Genomic DNA, 24,521 nt, shown 5'->3' on the forward strand with positions numbered 1-24,521 from the left:
GATAATTCTTGACCCTGAGGCTTCAATCCTTCACTTACCTTCAGTCATTACACCCAGAGAAAACTTGTTTACCGGCAAACAAACTCTGTGGGAGCTTCTGCTTCAAGGACCTGAACATTTTTCTCTCTCTGACTTACAATCCAAGAACGGTTTGGAGATGGCCTTCAAATTTTCCAGTCAGGAATGGATGTGTAGTGGTTCTGAATAGTGAGAAGGTAATTTGTGTTAAAGAAGAACGAAAAACCTGTATGATTTTCAGACTTCACTTTCAACAGTATTTATTTACCGCCCACTTTGTATGAGTTCCTAAGCTAAAATCTGGGTTATTCAGAGAAAAATCTATCTCACCACAGGACCCCTCCACAGCCATACTCTAGAGTCACGCCCACAGCACTGCCCCCACCCCACTCCCAGCTGTACTGATCTTTAAGTCCCTCTAAGTCATCAGGCTATTTCTCACTTGCTCACCTTTACTCTCTGTCAGGAACACTGTCTTCCTCCCTACTCCTGGCCCAGATCCCACTCCTATCAATCCAGCCAACTTCTACCCAACCATTAGGTCGTAGTTCAGACATTTCTTCTAAGAAAGCCACCTAAGTCCTCCCAAGTTCCTCTGCCTACGTTTTCATTTAGAACTTTCTTCCACTGACTAAACTTAAAAGAATACAAAGAGACAAAAACAAAATGGCATTTACGACTATATCTCAGGAGTATTGCTTATTCAACATGCTAGTGACATAAAACTCACGGTTATTATTATTTGGTCACCCCAGGCAGATATCTTCTCTCCCTCCTTTGGAACCCCATGATTCTTCTGGCCTATATGCTGTATCACAGACAACTGTGTGCCTGCCTTGGCCTCCTTGAAGGTGAGGATTGTGTCTTACTCATCTTGGGTCCTAGCAGGAATCAATATGGTGTCCTGACATGGCAGCTGTTAAAAAATATATGTAAATTAAATATAGTTAAATATTATTACATTGAATTAACTCTAAACAAAATGGGCTCCAAGGTTGCCCTGTGAAGGAGTTTTTTCTCAGTCTTCCTAGCTGGGTTTATAAAAACTCATTCAAGTTCATAGTAAATGTGGAAATAATCTACATTTTCCCATGACAAACCTAAGAAAAACTCTAGGACAAATAATAAAGTTGGTGCCTTTAGAAACAAAGCATTTTTATAGAAATGAAAACTTGGGAGTCAGTTGGATATCTATGAATAACAGACTGGTTGAGTAGTTCAAGATCCATCTTTCCAGTGGACTACAATCGGGCATTAAAATAGTGATATGAATCTATATTTGTTGATGTGAGAAGATGTTCATGATATAGCTTTAAGTGACAAAAGATTACATAACAGTGATTTTATTTGCATTTTTAAAAGTGTGCATGTATCCAAAGAAAAAAAGAGAAGAAGAGCCTGGGAGGATACACACCAAACGTTAACATTGCTTCTCTCTGAGCAGTGAAATTAAGGATCATTTATCTTTTGTTCTAACTACTTTTTCCTACTTTGCAATGAGTAAAAACAGGAAAATATTAAATTTCCATTAGAGATAACAGTGGTCGTAGATAGCATAACTACATGCCTGCGTGAGGACGTTGTGGTATTCTGAGGGATATACTAGGCTCTTTAATTATAATAAATCCCTGCATTATAGCTGAATTAATAGCAGCTAAAATGTTTGCTATTGTTCTATGCCAGCACTCTGCTAAGAACTTTACATACATTAATTTTCATTTATGTGTCACAACAACTCTTCCCGACTTTATTTGTCTTTATAGCACTCATCACTTTCTGATATGAAACAGTTTACTTATTTATCTCCCTTATTGTATGTCAGTCCTCTCACGAGAATGGAAACTTCCTGAGGGCAGTGATATTTGTTTTGATCACTGCTGGATTCCTCGTACCCACAGCAGTGCCTGACACCTTACTTACTACTTGAATAAATTAACGAACAACCTTCTGACACAACAGCTAGTCCGATTCCTATCTTACAATGAGGATTGTGAAAGAGACTAAGCAATTTGCCAGTCACACAGCTATGAAGGAGCACAGCCATGTTTCAACCCAAATCTACGTGATTCCAGGATCTGTGTTCCGAACCACTCCCTTTCATCAATTACAACAAATCCTCAAATGAAACTGTCCTCTTCCTCCCATATGCAGTCGACCCATGGAAGAGATAGTGAGCTGTCACATAGGAACTTGCAAGTATGATTTCTTTCTAATAAGTTAGTAAGATTGTCACATAATAGATGTTCTATCATCTGCAGTAGTCATCAGAGTAGGTATGATATTCTTCTAAGCAGGAGGAAAGGGGCCTAGAAATGTAATCAAGTATTCACTAAGTGAGAATGAAAACCATGGTCTGAGAAACGGTCTTAAGGCATTTATTCTTTTTAAAATGTGACTATAGGTTCGACTGAACAGGTAAGAACCCCCAAACAACAAGGATTTCTCAGGGACCAGCACCAGTGCAGAGAGACAGTACTTGGAGCAGCAAACACAAATAAATACTTGGGTCCATGGTCGGGCATGGCAATTTAATAATGCCAGTTAGTAAGAGTGTCTACATTACTTGCCATGATCACCAAACAACTTTTTGACTGTCACGACACTTCCTGTATGACAACATGTCAATTCTTCTGAGCATGGGGGACTTGAGAGGTAAACAGCTGCAGGTGGTGTGTGGAGCTCAGCACGGACCACAGTGGGTACCCACAGTTCTGGGAGCTCAGGGGCCTAGAGAGGATTCTCTGACCAGCAGGTATGTGTTCTCCACCCCCTTTGGTAATTCGATTTCTCACTATAAATTAAGCAATTGGCATAACGAGCCTTTTAATGAGTCTTTTGTGGGTTTGATTAGTGTGGGGGAGTCCCTGTGGACCCGACCACCTTTGGGAGCTATGACAAATCCAGTTTCTAGATCTTCAACGGGAAAGCCAGTTCTGAATTGTAATGACAATTCTACCTCCCCCAATCTCCTCTGATACACCCATGCACACACATACACACACATGCACACACACATGCACACACATATATACATACGGTCACACATATGAGTATGTACACAACAGATGCACACACAAACACACTCACATACACACATACATACATACATACATATCTACGAGGCCTTGTTTGGCCAGGCAGCCTCCCTGGATGATGTGATTATCTCATCTTCCCTGTAACAGCAAAATCATGCCATTGAAAAGATAGGAAATATTTCCTTCAATATGCTGATATTTCTCCATCTTTGGCGGTTGCCAACTTTTCATCAAGGGCAAGCAGACTCAATTCAGCACCAAGGCAGCCTGGGGACAATAGCAATTTCCCCGCCCCATCCTGCACTAGGCTGGTCCTGATGGCCACCCGTCAGCAGGGGCTGCTCCCCTTGAAGTAGGAATTGAGCAGGGTCACAGGGTTCCTGGACAGAGCTGAGAAGGAAAAAAAGAACTCCTGCTCTTGCCTCCCGCCTACACCAGGTCCTTTCTCTACAGGAGCTGAGAGCTGCCAAAGGTAGCCCAGGGGGCCGTATGGAACATCCTGTTTAATATTGAAAAACATAATACTCAACCATGTGAAAAGCCAGTTCTCTGAAACTGCCATTGCATCCACTCCTCATACCTGTTACTTCTTAGCTCAGGACATAAAGTCCTTGCTTGGCCTTTAAGGCCATTGTCAACAGGTCCCCAGCTCGTCACCGCTGACTGCATTCTCCCCCCTCACTTGTTTCGCTCCAGCCCCGCCGGCCTCCTCACTGGTCCTCTAATGCTGCTGCCTCAGGACATCTACACTTGCTGTTCCTTCTGCATGGAATACTCTTCCCCTGCAGATATCCAATCTTCATTATCTTACTCTGATTTAGTTTTCTTCCTAGTTTTTATTCCCCATGCATATGTTTATTGTCTGTCTTCCTCCATTAAATATAAGCTTCTTGACAGCAGGGATTGTGTCTGATTTGATGACGGCCATCTCCCCAGCGCCTAGAAGAGTGACCAGCCCATAGTAAATACTCAGTAAATACATACTGAATGAATGATTTGTATTTCATCTTCCCCATTTTCCTAATTATTTTACCCACTGCTTCTGAAGTTATAAAATCCTCAAATGACATGCTCACTCTAGTCAGGGGTCATTCTCCCTGAAGTGCCTGCCTGGCATGCAGCAAATTTCTCTGTAATGCTGGGAGCTCCAGTGAGGCTGAGAAAGGATTTTCAATCATTAGCTGGTTCTACAGAAATCCACTACAGGGAAGGTACTAAGGGGATTCTGCAAGCATTCAGAGGGGAGAGGAGTGTTCTTTGTTATAGGGAATTGCTTTAGTAGGCCTTTTACTTCTACAAAGAGAGGCCTAGAGCCTGGGCAGAATAGAAGAGGCTGAGCTGGGAGGGCAAAAATGTGCTCTTATTCTGTTAGAAGTCTGTATCAGTAAGAGAGGTTTTTATATATCAACGTTTTCTAGTTCCTCTGCCTGATTTTTTTGGGGGGAAAAATGAACAAAGTTTAAGTAGAGGCCAGAAACTTAAAGAATAAAGCAGAATGGAAAGGTTACTCTGTTGAATGTGGCAGGGAGACTGGGCTGAAGAAAAGATCACAAGGGACTCGTAGCAATGCTGGATGTTTCACATTCCGTGTTTTTTTGTTTCAGGTTCTATGAACCTGAATTAACCCCAACTTTTCAACAAAAGCTGTGTTAACCACTGCCAAGGTCAGCCTTGGTTTCGCACCGCCTTAGGGAGTGAAGGGAGCATTGTATTTTGGGATGATGGACCTAGGGAAGCGTGAAGAAGTAGGGGTGAGCTGGCCAGAGGTGAGGGAGGGAGAATTCGAAGCAGGAGGTCAGAGATGTCCACCAGGAGAATGTAAGCGTCGACAGAAATTCTTGGAAATTTGGGATCAAAAACAGAATTTTTTGCAATCAATATATCAGTATTTCGATAGTAAAGGAAAAAGGACTCTGAAAGAATGGAGGATTGAGGGACTTTGGGATCACTCCGCATCACAGAATTCAGATCGGAATCTCAGTGGTTTCTCGTTTTCAAACCTTTATTTAACCATAGAAACAACCCAATGTTTAAAACAGATAAACAAAGTGGGATGTGTTTTGATCTGAATCTATCCCACTTGGCTTTCCCATTTGATCCCACTTTGGCGCTCAGGCACCTCTGTGGAATCCCAGTATCCCAGTAGCACAGTTTAAAAACCATGGATCTAGAACCCAAAGCAAGAATCTGCTCTTTCATATTCCAGACAGTTGATCATTCAGCCTGACTTTGAATGCTCATTACCTGCTAAGCAACATGTCTCCGAGCCCACTGTCACTGCTGGGATGCTCTTCCTTCTCTTGAGCCGAATTCCTCATCCCTGGGACTTCTACCTACTGGTCCTGGTGGAAAAAAACAAAATTAGCCCAATTTCTTCCACATGACAGCTCTTCAAATCTTTGAAGACGTCTTATAGGCTTCCCTAAGTGTCTTTGTTCCAAGTTAAGCATTCTTCATCCTCCAACGATTCTCAAGCTACTCTTACAGTTCATATGCTATTTAGAAATCTGAAACTACTGATATCATTTGGAAAAAACAAACAAAACCAAGCTCAGCATTGAAAGGGAGTTCATTTAAGACCAAAACAAGTTTACGTAAAAGAGGGGCACAACCACGTCCACTTTGAGGGTAGCAAAGGAAAATGAGAGGTACTGATCTCTGATGCTGAAACCAACCCAGGAAATGTGTCCTCTCCTGAGCACTACGCAGGGGCTGGACATCAGGTCCAATTTCATTTAGCTGAGGGATGTCCCTGCGATCACTCCTTAGCAGTCACCAAATCAGGGATACGAGAGGATGGATGACTATGGCCAGCAAAGGCACTCAGTTCTTACTATTATTATTCTTAAAACATCCCCCAGCAGCTGAGTTCAAGAATGCAGGATGGTTGTGCCTAGCATGGGGTCATTTCTGCCGGTCTTAACACACATATCCTCAGAGCTACTGACCCCTGCCCAATGCCACAGAATCTATGAACTAAAAATAAGTTCTGAAACCATGGATCCATTAATTGTTTTTAAGCAGGATTATCAGTCTGTGAGTAACGTTTAGTAATAATCATTGGATTTATGATTTTCACTGGTTTGGGTGGAGCCTGTGAGAGGCAGGGAGGTGAGTTTCAAAGGTTAGGGCTAGTTGCATCGCTAGAAAGTACCTATGTGACCAGCTCACTATGACAGCCCCACCACCTCCACTACCAGAAACAGAACTTGGGCTTCCTGTTACCAAGGAGTTCCACACTGGGTGGTTTGAGGCCTGGACACAATGTGCAGACTGTGCAGCCCAACGGTGGAAGGACAAACAAGCCTGCACTTGTGGTATCAGGATCTCTTTCAATACCTACCTTCCTCTCTGTGGCTGCACTGTGTCCTTTGCTGGTGATGAAGCTCTTCCATGTGTATAAACTGTTTGAGTTCTGTACTTTCAGCAATTGAACACTCGAAATAATTAATGGGTAATTAGCACAGTAAGAATGAGAAGGGACTTGAGATACAAGCCACTGAGGCCTGAAGGATGCTTCTGATGGGAGGATGTTAGTATTTGGTGCTTAAAGCACACAGTTTTATAAGTGGGTGCGATGAAGTGCGATAACCTGTTAGATGTGATGGGAGCACTTCCAGAAAAACAACAGGGACATGTTCTGGTTTGTTCCAATAGAAAAATATTTCTACCTTTGACACAGAATATATCCACCCAGCGTGTACGCTACCAGGTAGAGAAGGACCACAGTGTTAATCCTCAGTTCTTTTTCTTTTTCCCACAGACTCCTTTATTTTTCCTTTGTATCTCCTAGTAGAAGCATTGTGGTTTCGTGTATGAAAATCCTTTCTCCACAAAAAGAATGTTACAGACTCTTTTGAATCCTAATTAAGGTCATTGGTATTGAAGAAAATATCAAAGGTAATTTCACGACAGCATCAATAGCAAAATAGAGGCTTGGGAAAGAAGCCAGTTCAGAAAGGAAATACCAGGGGTGCCAAAATAATATATACAAGTGGACACTTTGGTCAACGTTGCTCAAGCAGTAGTTCGCCATAATCAGAAGTGTCTGGACGCTGATGGTAACCACTTTGAGCACCTCTTGTAATTGCAGAAGTGAAACGTGACTTGTATTCATCTTTTGTTATCGGTATATATTATTACAACTTTAATAGTTTTCCTTTCTTAAAATGTATATATATATATTTTTTTTTTTTGGCACCCTCTATATATGTATATGTGCATGTAAGAGTGTACATATACACACATGTAATTTTCACACACCAATATATGTGGAAAAAATGATCTGTGATACAAAATGAAACAAAATATAATCATTTTATTCTCTTAGCTCAGGATTTGAGCTCTGTCTAAATCCACACTCTGCCACCTGCCGGCTGTGACTGGGGACAAGTTATTTAACTGCTCTGAGACTGGTTTCCTCATCTATAAAATAACAATTTTTACTGTGCAAGGTACTGAGGAAGATTAAAAGAGATAATGCATGTGCCATACATGTTATTAAACTAATAAACACGACTGACAGATTTCCAGAGGAGCAATTTTGACCAGAATTTGTTGACTTCCTTTCTTCTCTCTGAGAGTCTGTGTTATGTAAAGAGAATGGACAAGAAGAAAGAACAAGAAGAAGGGCCGAGGAAGAAAGAATTGCTTGAGAATGAGGGGGAATAGCATTAACTTCCTTCTACCTGTCTGCACTGGAGTACTCCCTTAGGAGCCAACCAGGAAACCTCCTATCAGTCAACAGACATAGGCAACTAAACCAAGGGTCTCCAGACCCCAGGGTCTTACCTTCCACCATCCACTTGCCATGGAGTCAGAGCCAGCAGGAAATTCACCCGGGACGTGGTAGAGGTCGGCCTTAGAGGATCTCTGGAGTCCCTTGTCAGGATATTGTTTTTCTTTAAATTAAAGTTTATTGGGGTGACAATTGTTAGTAAAGTTACATAGGTTTCAGGTGTACAATTCTGTATTACATCATCTGTATATCGTATTGTATGTTCACTACCCAGAGTCAGTTCTCTTTCCATCACCATATATTAGACCCCATTTACCCTCCTTCCCGCCAACCCCCAAACTATTGTCTATGTCTATGAGTTTTTGTTCTTTCAGGTGTTTGTCTTGTTCTTTTGTTGTTTTTGGTTTATATACCACATATCAGTGAAATCATATGGTTCTCTACTTTTTCTGTCTGACTTATTTCGCTTAGTATTATAATCTCAAGATCCATCCATGTTGTCACAAACGGTCCTATTTCATCTTTTAGGATATTTTATAAACTACAAAATGTTGTGCCCTTTCATGGGCTTATTTAATCTGATGTTTACAATTATTCTGAGAAAAAGTTGTAACTAAAGAATCTGAGTGTTCAAAACCATCACCTAGCAAGGGCTGAGTCAAGACTCCAATCTGATCATACTCATTACAGTGTGACACCAGAGCTCCTTCCAACTTGATGGCAGATGTTGCTGGTGCTATGCCGTTTACCCCAGCTCACTCAACTGCACCAGCAGCTGCATTAGACAGTTGTTAGCATGCTGACAAGTCCTGTGTCAGGCACCTATATATCTCATTTCCTTGGAAGGCTTTCTTGGGACTATGGAAGCTTGCAAAGAATGCAACTTGGAAAGATGGGAGATACAAATTTAATGTGCCCTGGGGCAATGCTCAACCAATAAGGTTGGACAGGGGTGCGTCAATGCCAGCCTCTGGTTTCCAAAGGTGCCCCCAGCACAATGAGCCCCAGGTACTCACAGTGGTGATAATTACTCATAAAACTTGTCCTTTTCTGGCTCTTCCCCATTGCCATCTCACTTTCCCCATTTCCTCATGTATACTTCCCAGAATTACTTCCTACGTAAACAACCAGCACTAAGTCCTTATCTCGAGGTCTACTTTTGGAGGAACCCAAACGGAGACAAATTCTAAAATTCATGTGGCTGCTGCTGCTGTTGTTATTGTTTTTAATTACACCATATTTACACACACACAAAGTAATAATGACCATAGGTTGCTGATCACTCAGAACCTGGTAATATTTTTATGGCTTGAAAAAAGTGTAGATAACATTTTTGACAAAGCAGCAAGTTATTCCTCCTATTTCACTAAGTATCCATCTTGCCAGCAGCTGCTCTAATTTAAAAGCAAGGTCATGATGGCTTTGAAGGGGCTCCATTAATGCAGCTACAGATCCAGTTTGGATTTTCTAGCTACTGAGCAATAGATTTTAGAATATATCCCAAAAGTAGGATATTATTTCTCGATTCAAGAAAATAGATAACTGAATTCATAATGTTAAAATCTATAAATATGATCCAAGTAGTTATATTATAGAAAATAAGAGCAATCATCTCAATATGCATTCTAGATTTATCAACTTTAGTACACATACTTTAGGAAGATTTTGAGAGATTTCAATATAATATCAAAAAGTGACCAACCACTTTATTTCAACAAAAGGAGATTTCCAGCTTCCAGCAGTTGACTGTCATTATGGGCTGAAAGTGTTTAGCCTTTAAAACACATTTGTGTAAAATTCTTACATGAAAATTCGTAGTAGCACGACACACTGAAGTGTGATAGTTATTTCCTCTGCAGTTTGTCCTGGTCCAGAGATGCCAGACTAGTAAGGTACAGATAATAAGCTCACATAACATGTTTTGTTTTATAGACTCTAACCATTTATTTAACAAACTGGAAGTTTCTAATATCTAGCACTTTACTACATTTACAATTTCAGGGAAAAAAGACCCATGTTCTACAGCATATATTACAAAAGAGTTCATTATCAACTTAGGATAGTTAACACACTTTCTCTAATGATTAGGATTCATCATCCTTTAGTGAATGAAGCAAGGTCACATTTTTCTTGTGGAAAAAGTCTGTGTTTGTCAGAGGGGATGTATCACTAGCACAATCTTCTCTCTTCACTCAGACCTGTCCATCCAAGACTTTGTTTTACCAATAAAACTGGTGGAAGTCCATTTCTCTATTTTGGTTCCCAAGTCAGGTACAAATCCTTTGAATTTCGGGAAGAACTCAAACATATATACCCCAAAGGGTGGAGGTTGTTTTCTCCATCTTCTTTACTCACACGCTGCCCTCGAAAGACAAGATTTCCTCGGTGGCTGTGCTCACGTGCTGACCACGGTGCACGTAGCTGTCATTCATGCAGATGTGTGGGAGACATTTTGCACAATGTATAGCACCCAAAGGAAGGAACAACAGACGCCCAAACTTCAGATCATTGCTCTTTCAAACTCTGAAAGCGCAGGATCACTTGTGCCTCGTAGAATCTGGGGGCTCTATCCCCAGGTGTAAAGTACATTTGCCAGGTTTCTCCAGGGCAAAGGCTGGGTGAACGCTCTCATTAAACCTGTGCCTGACGATAAAGAGCAACTGTCCGCTTTCAGCGTTTATAAACAGAAGCCTCTGGTTGCTATAGTCCAGCAGGATGCCCACTCGGGCAGGACGCTCAGTCACATGAACATCACTCACGATGCCACTGTAGAAAAATGTGTATCTGAAATGAAACAGAATGGGAAACTAAAAACTCGGGGAATCTTGCAGGACCATGATAAAGAAGATCACGTGGAGATAACCAGTTTTTCAGTTATTAACTTCAATGCAGAACAATGAGTTGCAATAGTTTTGTCCCAAATATTTTAACCAGATCTTCTCTAGATGCTAAAATGCATAGCTTATCCCCAAAAATGAGCATTTTTAGTAATTTTGCTCCTTCTACATTAGGAAGCAATCCCAGAATAACCAACTGATGCCCCCCTTGTGACTTTTTTCAACATTCTAATTCTTTCCCAGCTGCCCACATGTTTTAACTGCCACATTCATGGTGTGTTATTCCTTTGAACAAAACTCCTTTGAGGCCGCTATGTATTTTTAAAAGTACTGCAGGCTTGCCTGCCATAAGATGCTTTAATTTTACAGTTTAAACATTTATAATAACTTACATAAGGGCCTTTATGATGTTTAAGACATATTTTATTATTTTTGCCCAACTGTAGCCTTTGTGTAAGCTCCCTCCTACCCCGAACCAACTTTCCTTTTCATCTTCTAAATGTTTTTGCAGCCTTGCAGCTAAATGGGTTGGTTGGCTTTGATTTATCTTTTCAATTCAAATAAATTTAATTCAACAAGTATTCATCGGGCATATCTGTGTGGCCAGCACTTTACTAGGCCCCCTGGGGGACAGGAGGGACCAGAATGTACTGTCCTTGGACCCCAGGAAGCCATACTCTACTGAACAGAAAGGAAAAAAATTGTTGATGGCTTAAACATGGCTAGAGCTGAGACTCCAGCTCAGGGAACAAATTGGTAAAGTGTTTACTAAACATATTTAATGGGCCTGTTTCGGTTGTGAGAGGAAAGATTCAAGGCCAGTCTGGGATGGAAAAACTGCTCAACAGGAGAAACTAAATTGCTCTGTGTAAAAAAAGAACACAAGGTAGGCGTCTTCTCCTGGTAGTATGAGAAACAGAAGGTGGGGCCATGAAAGCAGGCGAAGGAAAGAAATGAGAGACAGGAGAGAAGAGAGATGCGGAATGTGGCTCTAGGAGGTCTGAGGGGTGGGATAGGCACGAGGGCAGACTCAGGTCCTAGAATCTGGTAAGTGACTCTGGTATGGAGAAGGCCAAGGACCATTAATACCTGTGATGTCTCTCTTAAAGGCCCAGGAACTGGAGTGCAGGTGGATTTAGGAAATGGCAATTTGGCAACTTCATGGCAGAAAGAAGCACATGTGAAAAGGCAGAGGTCCGTGGGAATGGGAAGATAAGCAAGACTTGTGCTGTGATAAAGGACCTTGGCAATGCCTCGCTAATGAGAGCTATGACAGACTATTACGAAGTTCTGGAACCTGCAGAGCAGACAAAGGTTGCAGGTGGCAGTGATGGGGAGCAGCAGTGTAGGCTGGGGCTCTTACAAAAGGCTTGGGGAGCAGACGGGCTCACACTCAGACAAAAGGAATGGTCAGGGTGGAGAGGTGGAAGAGAGGGAGAAGGAGATCCAAGCAGGGGGGGCAGCAGAAGCAATGATGAGGTGGCAGAATAAGCCTATGTGTCATGCAGAACAATCCTATGTGCCTGGCAGGTTTGGAGGGGACATGTGAATGATCTGGAGGAAATGTATGGATAGGTAAGTCAGGGACCAGGAACTAGATCCATCCTGTTCAATACAGTAACCGCTAGCCACACGTGGCCACTTACAATTAATTAAAATTAAATAAAATTTAAAATCTAGTTCTTCAGTCCTACTAATCATACTTCAAGTGTTCAAGAACCACATGTGACACCATATATTTTATTTTTGCAGAATGTCTATTATACAGCACTGACCTAGAGGGTTTGAATGCTCAAATGAGCCACACCCCCACCCAAATGAGCCACACCCCCACCCAAATGAGCCACACCCCCGCCCAAATGAGTCGCACCCCTACCCCTGCATGGAAGGCTCCTGGTGCCCCCAGGCCCAGCCCGGTCAGTCAGTCCCTCCCCACCATGGAGGCCAAGGATGGACAGACATTCCTTGAAGCCTTGGCTCTACCAGTATCGCAGAGCCTGGAATGAATCTTCCCTGCCCTGCTTTGGCCTCCATTTCCCCCTGAGCACATTAATTTCTTCTCCAACTTGAACTCTGGCATGAAACCAAGCCTGTCTGCCTGACTCCCTGCCCAGCTGCTGCCTGTTCCCCCTTGGGACTGCTGGTTCCCATTCAAACAAGGATCATCCAGAAGCCTGACTCTAGACACTTGTGGGACCCTGATACTGCCTGTGCTAGGGCCCCCCACCCTGAGCTGGACCCACCCCTGTGAATCTCACTGCTGGCCCAGACTGAGAGACCCCTTTTACACTCTGGCAGCTACTCCCCTCAAGGCTCCTTAGCACTCAGCCTGGTCACATTTCTTTCTGACTTCCCCTCTTCACGGGGATCCCACCTGTGTTCTGCTACCCCTATAGATGTTTGTGGACTTTTGAGCAGAAAAGGATGGGATATGATGAAAATGATTAGAAATAGTTGCCAGTTGTGACACATAGGGTAGCTTGGAATGGGTGGAGACTAGAAAAATGTTACAGGCAGGGTGTCTGGGGATGATGAAACTGGTCAAGGAGGAGTGGACGCCTTTCACTAGGGTGGTCAGGTTAGGAATGGACAGGAAGAAATCCAGTTGGTTCTTTCTCCTCAGACTCTCTTCATTCCTCCTTTCCAATTGTGACATCTTCAAGCTGGTATTTTATGCAAATAGAATCAAGAGTAATACTGCTTGGTTTAAAATCATAATGCCAGAAAAAGTGAAAAACATAGGAGGGTCTGCTATAGCAGTTCTCAGTATCCTACAGGTCAGGGGTGACTCTTCCTCCCTGAACTTGCTGACCCTACCCTGGGCCTGAAAGAGCTGAAGACCAAAGTTGTTGAAACTGTTGAACAAAACCTACAATTCTGTTTTCTAGAAATGTGTTACCGGAGGCTGGCCTTCGATTTGTCTTCTTAAGGATTCAAGTATCTAAGGAAATTTTCATGAAATCAATCAATACACAGTTTCAGTTCTAAATCTACTGATTATAAACTCCAGGTTTGAGTGATTTTCAACTCTGGGCAGGGGCTGTGTCCTTAAGCGTTGCACAGCGCTGAACATCAATTAATCATAATTGCTCTGACTTGATGCCATGTGACTTTAAATAGCTCTTGGAGACGGTGTCCTTATGAACCATGTCAGAGAGTCAAACTGTCAAGCAGGATGCAGGGAGAAGTGTGCACCCGAGATGTACAAAATCTCAATCTGTGGGCCTTTCTCTGAGAGTTTGTAAGCATTGGAGGCTTCCTTTTTAAAGCATTACAAATTGGCTGCTTTCATGTCTCACGTTGTATGATACTTTACGATTCCAAAGCTCTTCCCTGTGCCTGATTTCACATGATCCTTATAACCCTAAACAGTAGCAGACTGGCCATCACTACCATCACTGATAAAATGATGGATGGATGGATGGATGGATGGATGGATGGATAGATAGATAGATAGATAGATAGATAGATAGATAGATGATAGATGAGGCATATCAGGTATGCCCAAAGGGTTAACCCACTTCTGGTGAGCAGCCAATAGGAGGATGGAGCCAGGACTAAAGTCAGGTTTCTGGTTCCCAGTCCAGTGCTTTTTTAATAGGCTGTCCCGTGAGCATAAATAGATCATAATGATTCTCTGAGAGTAACACAGGTTAATAGCTTTTTCATATCAACCAGCTAAACCCTACTAATAATACAGACCAGAGGTTAGTAAACTTTTTCTGTAATGGGCCAGATACTAAATATCTTAGGCTTTGGGGGCCATTCAGTTTCTGTTGGAACTAGTCAACTCTGCCACTGAAGCAGAAAAGCAGCCATAGACAATATGCAAACAAATGAGCACGACTGTGTTCCCATAAAACTTTATTTACATAAACAGGCAGTATGTCACATTTGGCCCGGGGGCTATAGTCTGCCAACCCCTGAAATACACTAATGTGGGGAGGGTATTGGGGATCCACTTCTTCCTCAGTCCTGTTGACTCCTTCTCTGTGGAGGGAGCCCTTTTAGCATTATCCTGTGGTCTCTCCCCACTCTGGGGTGAGTTTAGAAGGAAAGCTGGCCATGCATGGCCCGAGAGCCCCTTCCTCTTTCCTCTCTCTTGGTTATGAGCTTCCCAAGGAGACAAATATCCTTCTCTGTTTCTCCAGGGACCAGCTCTGCTTTGCAGGGCAGGGAAGCTGGCCTGGACAAGGCTTTGGGTGGGTATAAGTCTGACTATTAATAGGGTTCAATATAAAAAACATTCTTGTTCCCGGGAATGAACCACAATCTCTAAATTTTCTTCTTCATTAATCAGAGAAATAGTTTAGTCTCCATATACTTGACTGTCTTGTTTCTTAGTTGGTTCAGAACTCGGGCAGGGAAGGGGGATGCTATTCATTAGACCCTCAGAGAGCTCTGCCTGACATCAATGCATGACATTCTGATGAAGAGGGGAGAGGCAGGGCTCCAGCTTACCTCTGTGGCTCAGAGCAGTGCATGTACCAGGAGGTCTCCCCTTGTCCCAGGGTACCGGCCTGCACAGCGGAGCTGGAGCAAATGCCAAGTCGATAAGCTGGGCAGTCTGTGACGGTGGTTTCCCAGTAATGCTGACCACAGGCAGGCAGCGCCTCACCCAGCACTGATGGGACTCTGTAGGCAAAGTTGATCAGGATTCACCAGCCTTTATCACATCAACATCAACATTCGCACACTTACACACAGTCTAAGTGGAACTCTATCCTTGGAAACTGCTGGAATTTGATTGAAAACATTCGTTGTTCATTGTGCTCCCAACACAGACCTTATTACCACAGAATTCCCTAACCTCTCGATATGCATTTGACACACTTCCACTGCCACATACAACATGCAAGTACCACACATTGCCTCTCTTGAAGGAACAGGGCACCAGGAAATCATTAGAATAATGGCAGGATAAAAAGAAAAGGCTCAACGTCTGCTTTCAAAGAGAGTGAGAAAATACAAGAGAGGCAGGTAGGGCGTTCCAAGAGTACTTGCAAAGATTTCTTCTAAAACTTGCAAAAAACAGCATCTTGAAACCTTTTCTAACCATGAGCTCCAGTGTGTGCTGACTTAACTGGGCACAGACACCAATGAGGAGCTGCTCTTGAACAGCAAGACGCCTGGTGAGCCCAGAGCAGAGCAGAGTGTGGAACTGACCATGTGTGATGAGCATGCTTTGTATAGGCTTGTGGTCAACAGCCTTTGGGACTTGGGCCTCTTTGGATTGTAGTAGGTGCTCCTGAGAGGTTGTTGAAAGGTCTCTTTCTGTTTCACCTGAGCTATTTTTATAACAGGCATTGGGAAATGAACCAAGCGCTTTCAACTGCTGATGGGTAACCGTGTTTGCATGAATTGCTCAATTTTGCTTTGAAGTGGCTGAGACAGCAAGGAAGCATTTTTTATTTAAGCAGTGTTAGTATTCAATTAGCACCTTCTCCCTCTCCCCTTTAACAGATGAGAAAATGATTAATGCAAGGGAATGTGTTTCATTTTCTCATATCTTTACCCAACAACCTCATTTCAAAGAGGTGGCTACTGACAGGCCCTTGCTCTCTGGAGCAAAGCCCACCTGCCTGATACCTAAGAGCTACTTTTTAACAAATAAAGTTCTATATAATAAACAAATAAAGTTCTGTAACATACATTACAGTTATCACCAGTTATTATGTATGAACTCTTACCAACCAACCTATTTCTTTTCTTTCTGATTTTTTGAGAAGTCCAAAAAAGTCAGAAAACCTCAATCTATTCAATCTATTTCTTAAATCTTTTTTTCCCCCTACATTCACTCATTTGTGTATCTTTAGCATCTACCATGTTTCCCTGAAAATAAGACTTAGCAGACCATCAGCTCTAACGCATCTTTTGGAGCAAAAATTAATATAAGACCCAGTATTATATTATATTATATTATATTATATTATATTATATTATATTATATTATATTATATTGTATTATATTGTATTATATTAAAGACCCGGTCTTATAGTATATTAAAATAAGACGGTCTTATATTAATTTTTGCTCCAAAAGATGCATTAGAACTGATGGTCTGGCTAGGTCTTATTTTCAGGGAAACAAGGTACGGTGTTCCAGGCCCAATGCTAGATTCTGGGGATTCAAAGATGTGAAGATAGGGCTGCTACTTGAGGATTATTCAAGATCAAGTGGCTGAAAAACGACTCTGCACATGCTCAGACCTTCTCACACATAAGATGAAAGGGTGCCTGGGCCAGAGAAGGCTTGGCCGTTTTTAGGAGAAGGTAACACCTGAGCTGGGCCCGAGACAGGTGAATAACAACCTGATAGGAAAATAGTGCAAGGCATTGTTGGTTGGCTCAGTGCTTTATTGTGAGAGCTTGCTGGCAGCCTACACTGGGCACCTCAGCGTCAATATGTTTTCAAAAGACTTTCACGTATTTTCTTCCATTGGGCCATTTTGACCCTCCAAATAGTCATGAGAGATTGCAAGCAAATTGTAGTCTCCCCACTGTGCCCTCAGCTTCTGGCTCTTCTTTACTTTGATGTTTCTTTTTGTGGGAGCTGGGGCCAGGGGTGAGCAAGAAAGTCTGAAAAGCCTGGAAATCCTACATGTGGTCAAAGCAAGAAACTCAAAAATATGTCACTCTCCTCTATGCCTTTTCAAATGGATGGATGCAAAATCTGGTTTGCTATTGAAAATCATAGAAGAATTAACCTGGATTCTTTTTTTCATTATACCAAACACAATACCTTAAAACAGCCTATGTTTTACACAAACCATCTGTGCTTACATTTCCAAAAAAAATATTGACATTTGCTCCAAGTTCTGAACTATCTTTCACTTTCCCCCTAGTAATGAACCATAACCAAACTGTATGGGTGTGTACACACTTATATTCAATACCACGATCTAGGCATGCTCATTGAACCAAAACGATGCACAGCAAGGCCACCATGAGGGGACACTGCCTCAGGATACTCGATTGTAGAAGCATCTCATACTTTTTGCTTCTATTAGGTTGGTGCAAAAGTAATTGTGGTTTAAAAGGTTAAAAATAATTGCAAAAACCGCACTTACTTTTGCACCAACCAAATACTTACTCCGTCAGCCGTCTTCTCTCAGTGAAGCTGATCACTGTCCCATTTGAGGAAATCTGCAGAGCAGGATGAGCCGTTTCTCTCAGCAAGAGAAATCTGGTTCCTATTGAGGTTGAGAAAATAGGATTAGAACATTGCCACAATGTCAAGTGCTGTCCCTAGGCCAGGTCCCATAGTTCAGGCCTTAGTCTCCCTTTCCCCTGACATCAAAATTCCCCACGCAGGGTTTTCAGATCCACACTGAAAATTTCGTAAGGCGTTAGTGAGTACCAGGGGCTGGTTACTTCCACTGGTGCACCTCCTGTACCAGAGCTCACTCTGCTGTGTGAAGTATGCTCCTTGCACCAGCAGCATCTACGTCCCCCAGAAATTAGTTAAAAACGCAGACTCCCAGGCCCCACCCCAGACCTACTGGCTCAGAATCAGTATTTTAACAAGAGTCTCAGGAGATTCATGTACCCGTTAAGTGTGAAGGTGCACTGGTGTAGCCTAAAGGAGTGGCCATAAAAGTGGAAGGTGCAGGCACCATGTTGGGAATGTAGGGAAAACATTTCCAGGCAGGCAGCCCTCCTGTCGTCTCTTAATAAATATCAGGCTGTCCCTAACTACATCACCCACGAGGCACATACACAAGTTTTGGCTGCTTAAGCAAATCACTTAAGGTGCCACCCTCCATCTTGTGCCATCTTTGGGTCCAGGATAAAATAATAAAATGATCGCTTTTCCATTCCTCAGTTTTTTTCACAATCATTGAGAACAGCCAAACATTTTTTTGCTGGCATCATCTGGGTATTTTCCCTAAAATGTCACTGAACCGTTCTATCACCTCCTTGAATTATTCATTCATTCATTCATTCATTCATTCATTCATTCATTCAACATTAATTGGCACAAACAATGTGGTAGGCACAAACAAATAAACAGAAGACTAAGACTGGAAGCTTGTTCATAGAGTTCACAATGCAATAAAATAAGAATATCCCCATCCCACACACATTCAAAACATACCCACGAATTCTGAGGCAAACAAGAATCATCTGGGGAGATTAAAAACACAGGTCAGAGCCCATCTTCGGAGCAATTAGATCAGAATCTCCAGGAGTGGGGCTTGGGCATCAGTGTATTTTAGACACCCTGACAGACTGCTAATGGGTAGCCAACCTCTCAACCTCTAGAGGTTCTCAACTTCTAAACCAGAAAAAAATAAAAGAAACATTTGACCCTTGACCATTCTTAGGTCCTCATGCCAAAAATCTAGCCCTGCCAGCAGGTTGGGGCCTTTAAGAAGTTGCTCTCTAGGATGTCTTCTCTGGTTGGTGGAAGGGAAGGAATGGGAATGCTTAGAAATATTTTGCTGTGTACAAAGGAGAAAGTACCTCTGGTGGAAATGAGGGCAGCTTCACTTTGTTCGCTTGTCCCAAAAGCGTTGATGGCTCTCACATAGAAAAAGTAATTATCATTGGGCTGGAGGTTGACCTTCAGCTGGAGTCCTTTAATTCCAGAGAAAGATCTAAATATAAAGGGAAAATAATAATTTTAAATATAATACCACTGCTAAACAACTCATCATATTTCAATCCTATAGTGAATTATGAATGAAAAAGGGGCCACATACTAAACCTGACAAGCTCAGGTGAAGCCAGCATGGCTGGCCTTACAAACTCAAGAGACCAAAATTAACTACATAGGATGGTCTGAACATAAAAATTCCTAACTAAAAGCAGGTCATGGCAGGTAGTCACATCCTGGGCCTATAGCTTCCTTGACAAAGGTCAATCTTTACCTTAAGTGAGTCTGTCTATTGTCTTTTTGCATCTAAGATAACAGACCCTAGGAATGTCAGAGTAATCTCTTTTTCTGGACCCCTCAGGGCACAACCCACCCCACCAGAGCCTAAGGCCACAGAACCCATCATTGTTATCTTGTTCCCCAAACACCATCTCTATGTGCTGTAAAATGTCCATTATTCACTCTCATGTACTCACAAATATAAAAGAAGTCTGTGATTCTCCCTCTGTTTTACTTTTTATCCACCCCAGAGATTTATCTCTGCTTTGCTTTACCCCACCCCCTTAATCTACCACCAATGAATATCATGTAACCCTCCTTACATCTCCTTTGATTCTGATGTATAAAGTAAGCTGCAAAACTGCCATTCTCTGGAGAATTTTTTTAATCCATTGAAATTTTGCTTCCTGGCAATTGTCATCAGTTTGGCTCAAATATATTCATGAAAATTCTCTACGGGTTTGGATGTTTCTTATGTTGACAGAATGAACATCTTTTGTTAAACAAATAACTATCTTCCCCCCTCTTTTAATGACCACCAGAGTTTGCAAGCAAGATTCTACAAGACAGTCATTGTTCACTAAGATTACTTTATTAAATCATTTCTATCTTTGTCAACTTTTGTCCAATATATATGATTTCTAAAACATCCTTTATAAAACCAGACAAACTTTAGTTTTAAAAATTCAGAAAACAGACTACCAGTTAATGAATCTCCAAGAATATGTTATTTTCTGTATCAATTTTTGGCTCAGAGGGCACTTTTGGATTAAGATTACGTTAAATCAATCTACAATACAAAGGACCCTAATTATCTTATTACCACATCTGGAATTGTGGAAAACTTAAGGTGAGTGATGATTTTGTACACGGCCACCATGTTAAAGTTATAAAAGCTGAAGATCTCTAAAGGAGACAATATTTTTTTAAGACAAGCTTAATCCTGGCAAGAAAAGAGAATTCTAATTGCCAAATAAAATCCCCCAAACTGCAATTCCTAAATCTCCCATTTATATCAAAAGAGAGTGATGGTAGTGGTATTTAACTGGCAGCAGGCTTGGCAAGCACACTGTAACAGCCCAACCGTTTAAACACTAATGGACTTGCTGGATTTGAAGATGGAGCTCTCCAAAGTTGCCAACGAACTAGAATTGTTTTGTGCCTTTTTTTCTCTTTGCTTTAATCTGCTTGATATCATGGCATAGAGCATTATACAAATAAAGCACACAAGTGCTCTTCCTTTGGCCTCCATTTGGAGAAGCTTTAGAGAGAGTAACAAGTTAGGCTCCTTGCTAATGAGAGAATTCCTAACTGGACTGCTCAGGAGCCAGTGTCCCGTTCCTGAGAGATGTGCGTGAATAATAGTCAATGGAAACAATAGCACAATAGCCTTCACGCGCATGCTCAGAATAGGTGTTTTTTCGTTTTGTTTTAATAATTGTTTGCTTTGGTTTTGTATTTCTTTCTGTTTGTTTTGTTTTTAATGAATGTACCACAAAAGCTTTAAAATCAAATAGTAGCCACTGCTCATCCACAGATATTTTTTCCCCAGGTTATTTGTACTTCTGTTGACTAATTTTACTTCTAAGTACCTTAGAGAATGACGTGAAGAACCAGGAAAAGGAATAAGTATCATTGACTCAGAAAACAAACGAATTTAGAAGTTTTTAAAAGCATAAAATCTGTACAGAGTAACAATCTCCCCCCCATTTCTAAAAGTACAAAAACTCCCAGTGTGTTTCTCAGAGGAAAGGTGGGGATAGAAGGAGAGGGGAGCAGCCTGGGTCTATTTGTATATCTGCTATTCAGTGCCTGTCGCCAGAAAGGTCAGTGTAAACTCCTCGTATGTTATTGGTTGTTATTTCAGAATCTACCACCTGACCAGGACCTCAGAGAGTACTATCTTTAGATGTGCTGAGAATGGATGGATGTAACTGAGCCACATGTCCGCAGACAACTAATTATGCTTCAGTTAATTAATGAAAAATATGTCCTATGATTGAGAATATATATCCTGATTAATATCTAGAATATTATTCTGGGGTAGACGTATTGCTTATTTTATTTGAATTGATGACTTAAGAGACATTTTAAATGTACATTAATTATAATAATATTATAATTAAAATATTTAATTGCTCGCTTTTCATAGCTCAGTCCCTGTCTCTGGGGGAGGGGGAAGTGGCAGGGATAAGTGAGGAAATTTCATCTCTACAAACTGGAGGGAACATACTGACTTCATTTTGTAGCAACCAGGTTGTTAAATGCCAAGGACGCTGTTTTTTTGGGGGTAAGTCTTTGCTCTTAAATTTTATGAAGTCTGTCAAGGAAGAAATTCCATACTATAGTCAACTGCATGCTATATTTTACCACTCAATTAAAAAATAAAGGTTTACAAGGTCCTGAAGCCAAATTATCGGATCAGATCCTGCTTTCAGTACCTGAACAGGTCATGAAGACTTGACAAATAAATACGCACAATGCCCTCACTGAATCTGTGAAATAAAGTACCAGTACGAAAATGAAAGTAAGATAAAATGTGGTAGTGTCTTATTGTTGATAAGTTGTCATCTGATGCTCAAGCACCAAGACACAGCAAAGCAGCTCAGATATAAATGGTTCATTTCCACGACTATTTATTCTGTCTGACCTCACTTAAATGTCACAAAAGTCCTCAGGTCAGCTCTCCCTACTTTTCAACCAAATGAAAATTTCAAAAATTTTGGAATTTGAAACCTGAAAAGTGGCACCCTTCCATAGATTATAATTTTTCACTTCAAAAAACAAAAACTTGAATCCACATGACTTACAGTAAGCTTTGCAGTTTGCAGTAGAATTCAAATTCACAGAATATACACACTGAGGTAAGTGATTAGACAGCAAATGAAACACAAGTGGTTGGTGCTGAGGTAAGAAGCGATTTTAGCCTTATCAATAATATAACTGATCAATGTTAGAAGTCTAGAATCAATAATAAAATTCAAAAGATCATAAGAAATATTAATCCAACAGTCTCAATTTGGATAACAAGCATGGAATTTTCACTAAAAGTGCCACAGTACAGTGGAAAGAGGTGATTTTATATGTGCCGTTTGCAGGAAAGCGAGGGCAGGGAAGCATCTAAAAACCCTGACGCATCAGCCAGTTGGCTGACTGCTGGTGGAACGTAAGCATATCACGGAGTACTAACATGGAGCTCTGTGCTCAGCAGATTTTCAAAGGACTCTCACCCTGCTCATCGCTGCACTTTTAGGACAAAGGACATTTGTTAAACTCCAATGCTGTAAAGCAGAGAGGAACAATGTAAAGGAGACCCACTGTCTCCTCAGAAGTCTGAAGTGTCACCATATGAATGAGACTGGTCTCCAGTTTTTTTCAGAGGGCAAATGAGAGGAAGCAACTAGGAGGCTGACATCTATCCAATATAATGAAGACCTTTCTAGCTTGAGCCCTTTCAACTAACGATGGACAATTGGGCAAGAATCATTTTATATGGGAATTGAAAAGTATCTTTATGAAGTAAAAAACCATTAGGGGCCTAATGCTTAATGGGAAAATACTAAAAGCATTCATATTAAGTCAGAGAGACAGACATGAGGTTAAAAAAAAATGGGAGGTAGGAGGTAAAGTTGTTACTATTTGCAGACGATATAACTGTTATCTAGAAAACAAGAAAATCAACGGAAAAACTCTTACATAGTAAGAAAATTCAGTAAGATGGCTAGGAGTAAAACTAATATAAGAAATCAAAAGCTTTCGTATACAAATAACAACAAAGATAAAACAAAAGAATGACCTTATTTAAATAGTGGCACCATGAAAGACCCCAAATAGCCAAACCAACCTTGTGAAAGAAGATATCACACTCCCTGATTTCAAACTATACAACAAAGCTATCGTACTCAAAACAGTATGGTACTGGCACAAAAGCAGACACATAAATCAATGGAACAGAATAGAAAGCCCAGAAATAAACCCACACTTTTATTGTCAATTAATCTACAAGGAAGGAAGCAAGAATACAATGGGGAAAAGACAGTCTTTTCAGTACATGGTGTTGGGAAAACTGGGCAGATACATGCAAAACAAAATGAAACTGGACCACTTTCTTACAGCATGTACAAAAATAAACTCAAAATGGATTAAAGACTTAAATGTAAGACCTGTAACCATAAAACTCCTAGAAGAAAACATAGGCAGCAAACTCTAAGACATTAGTCTTAGTGATATTTTATTTTTTGGATATATCTCCTTGGTCAAGGGCAACAAAAGCAAAAATAAGCAAATGTGTTTATATTAAACTGGAAAGGTTTTCCATAGCAAAGGAATCCATCAACAGAACGAAAAGACAACCTACTGAATGGGAGAAGATATTTGCAAATGATATATCTGATAAGGGGTTAATATCCAAAATATATGAAGAACTCATAAAAGTCAACATTAAAAAATCCAATTAAAAAATGGGCAGAGGACCTGAATAGACATTTCTCCAAAGAAGACATCCAGATGGCCAATAGACACATAAAAAGATGCTCAGCATCACTAATCATCAGGGAGATGCAAATCAAAACCTCAATGAGCTATCACCTCACACCTGTCAGAATGGCTATTATCAACAAGACAAATAGTAACAAGTGTTGGAGAGGCTGAGGAGAAAAGGGAAACCTCATGCACTATTCGTGGGATTATAAACTGATACAGCCACTATGAAAGATAGTATGGCATTTCCTCAAAAAATTAAACATAGAACTAACTTAACCCAACAATTCCACTTCTGGGTATTTATCCAAAGAAAACAAAAACAGTAATTCAAAACAATATATGCACCCCTATGTTCATTGCAGCGTTATTTACAATAGCCAAGATATGGAAGCAATCTAGGTGTCCATTGACAGATGAATGGATAAAGAAGATGTGGTATACATACATAATGGAATATTACTTCGCCATAAAAAGAATGAAATCTTGCTATTTGCAACAATGTGGATGGACCTAGAGGGTATTATGCTAAGTGA

General features: G+C 41.1%; 1 protein-coding gene across 2 annotated transcripts in view; it reads right to left on the reverse strand.

The window, feature by feature from the left end:
• Nucleotides 1–9,472: 9,472 nt before the first annotated feature.
• The window catches only part of CMYA5 (cardiomyopathy associated 5), a 93,206-nt gene continuing 78,157 nt past the window's right edge, over nt 9,473–24,521 (reverse strand). For both annotated transcript variants that reach the window (XM_019728192.2, XM_074328794.1), the window contains exons 10-13: nt 19,095–19,228; nt 17,722–17,821; nt 15,090–15,263; nt 9,473–10,575 (exon numbers count right to left, since the gene is read on the reverse strand). In XM_019728192.2, the coding sequence (XP_019583751.2) occupies nt 10,329–10,575; nt 15,090–15,263; nt 17,722–17,821; nt 19,095–19,228 (655 nt within the window). In that variant the 3' untranslated portion in view covers nt 9,473–10,328. The remainder of the gene's footprint in view (nt 10,576–15,089; nt 15,264–17,721; nt 17,822–19,094; nt 19,229–24,521) is intronic.

Source organism: Rhinolophus sinicus, linkage group LG03 (genome assembly GCF_036562045.2).
Source record: "Rhinolophus sinicus isolate RSC01 linkage group LG03, ASM3656204v1, whole genome shotgun sequence".
Classification (NCBI taxonomy): Eukaryota; Metazoa; Chordata; class Mammalia; order Chiroptera; family Rhinolophidae; genus Rhinolophus; species Rhinolophus sinicus.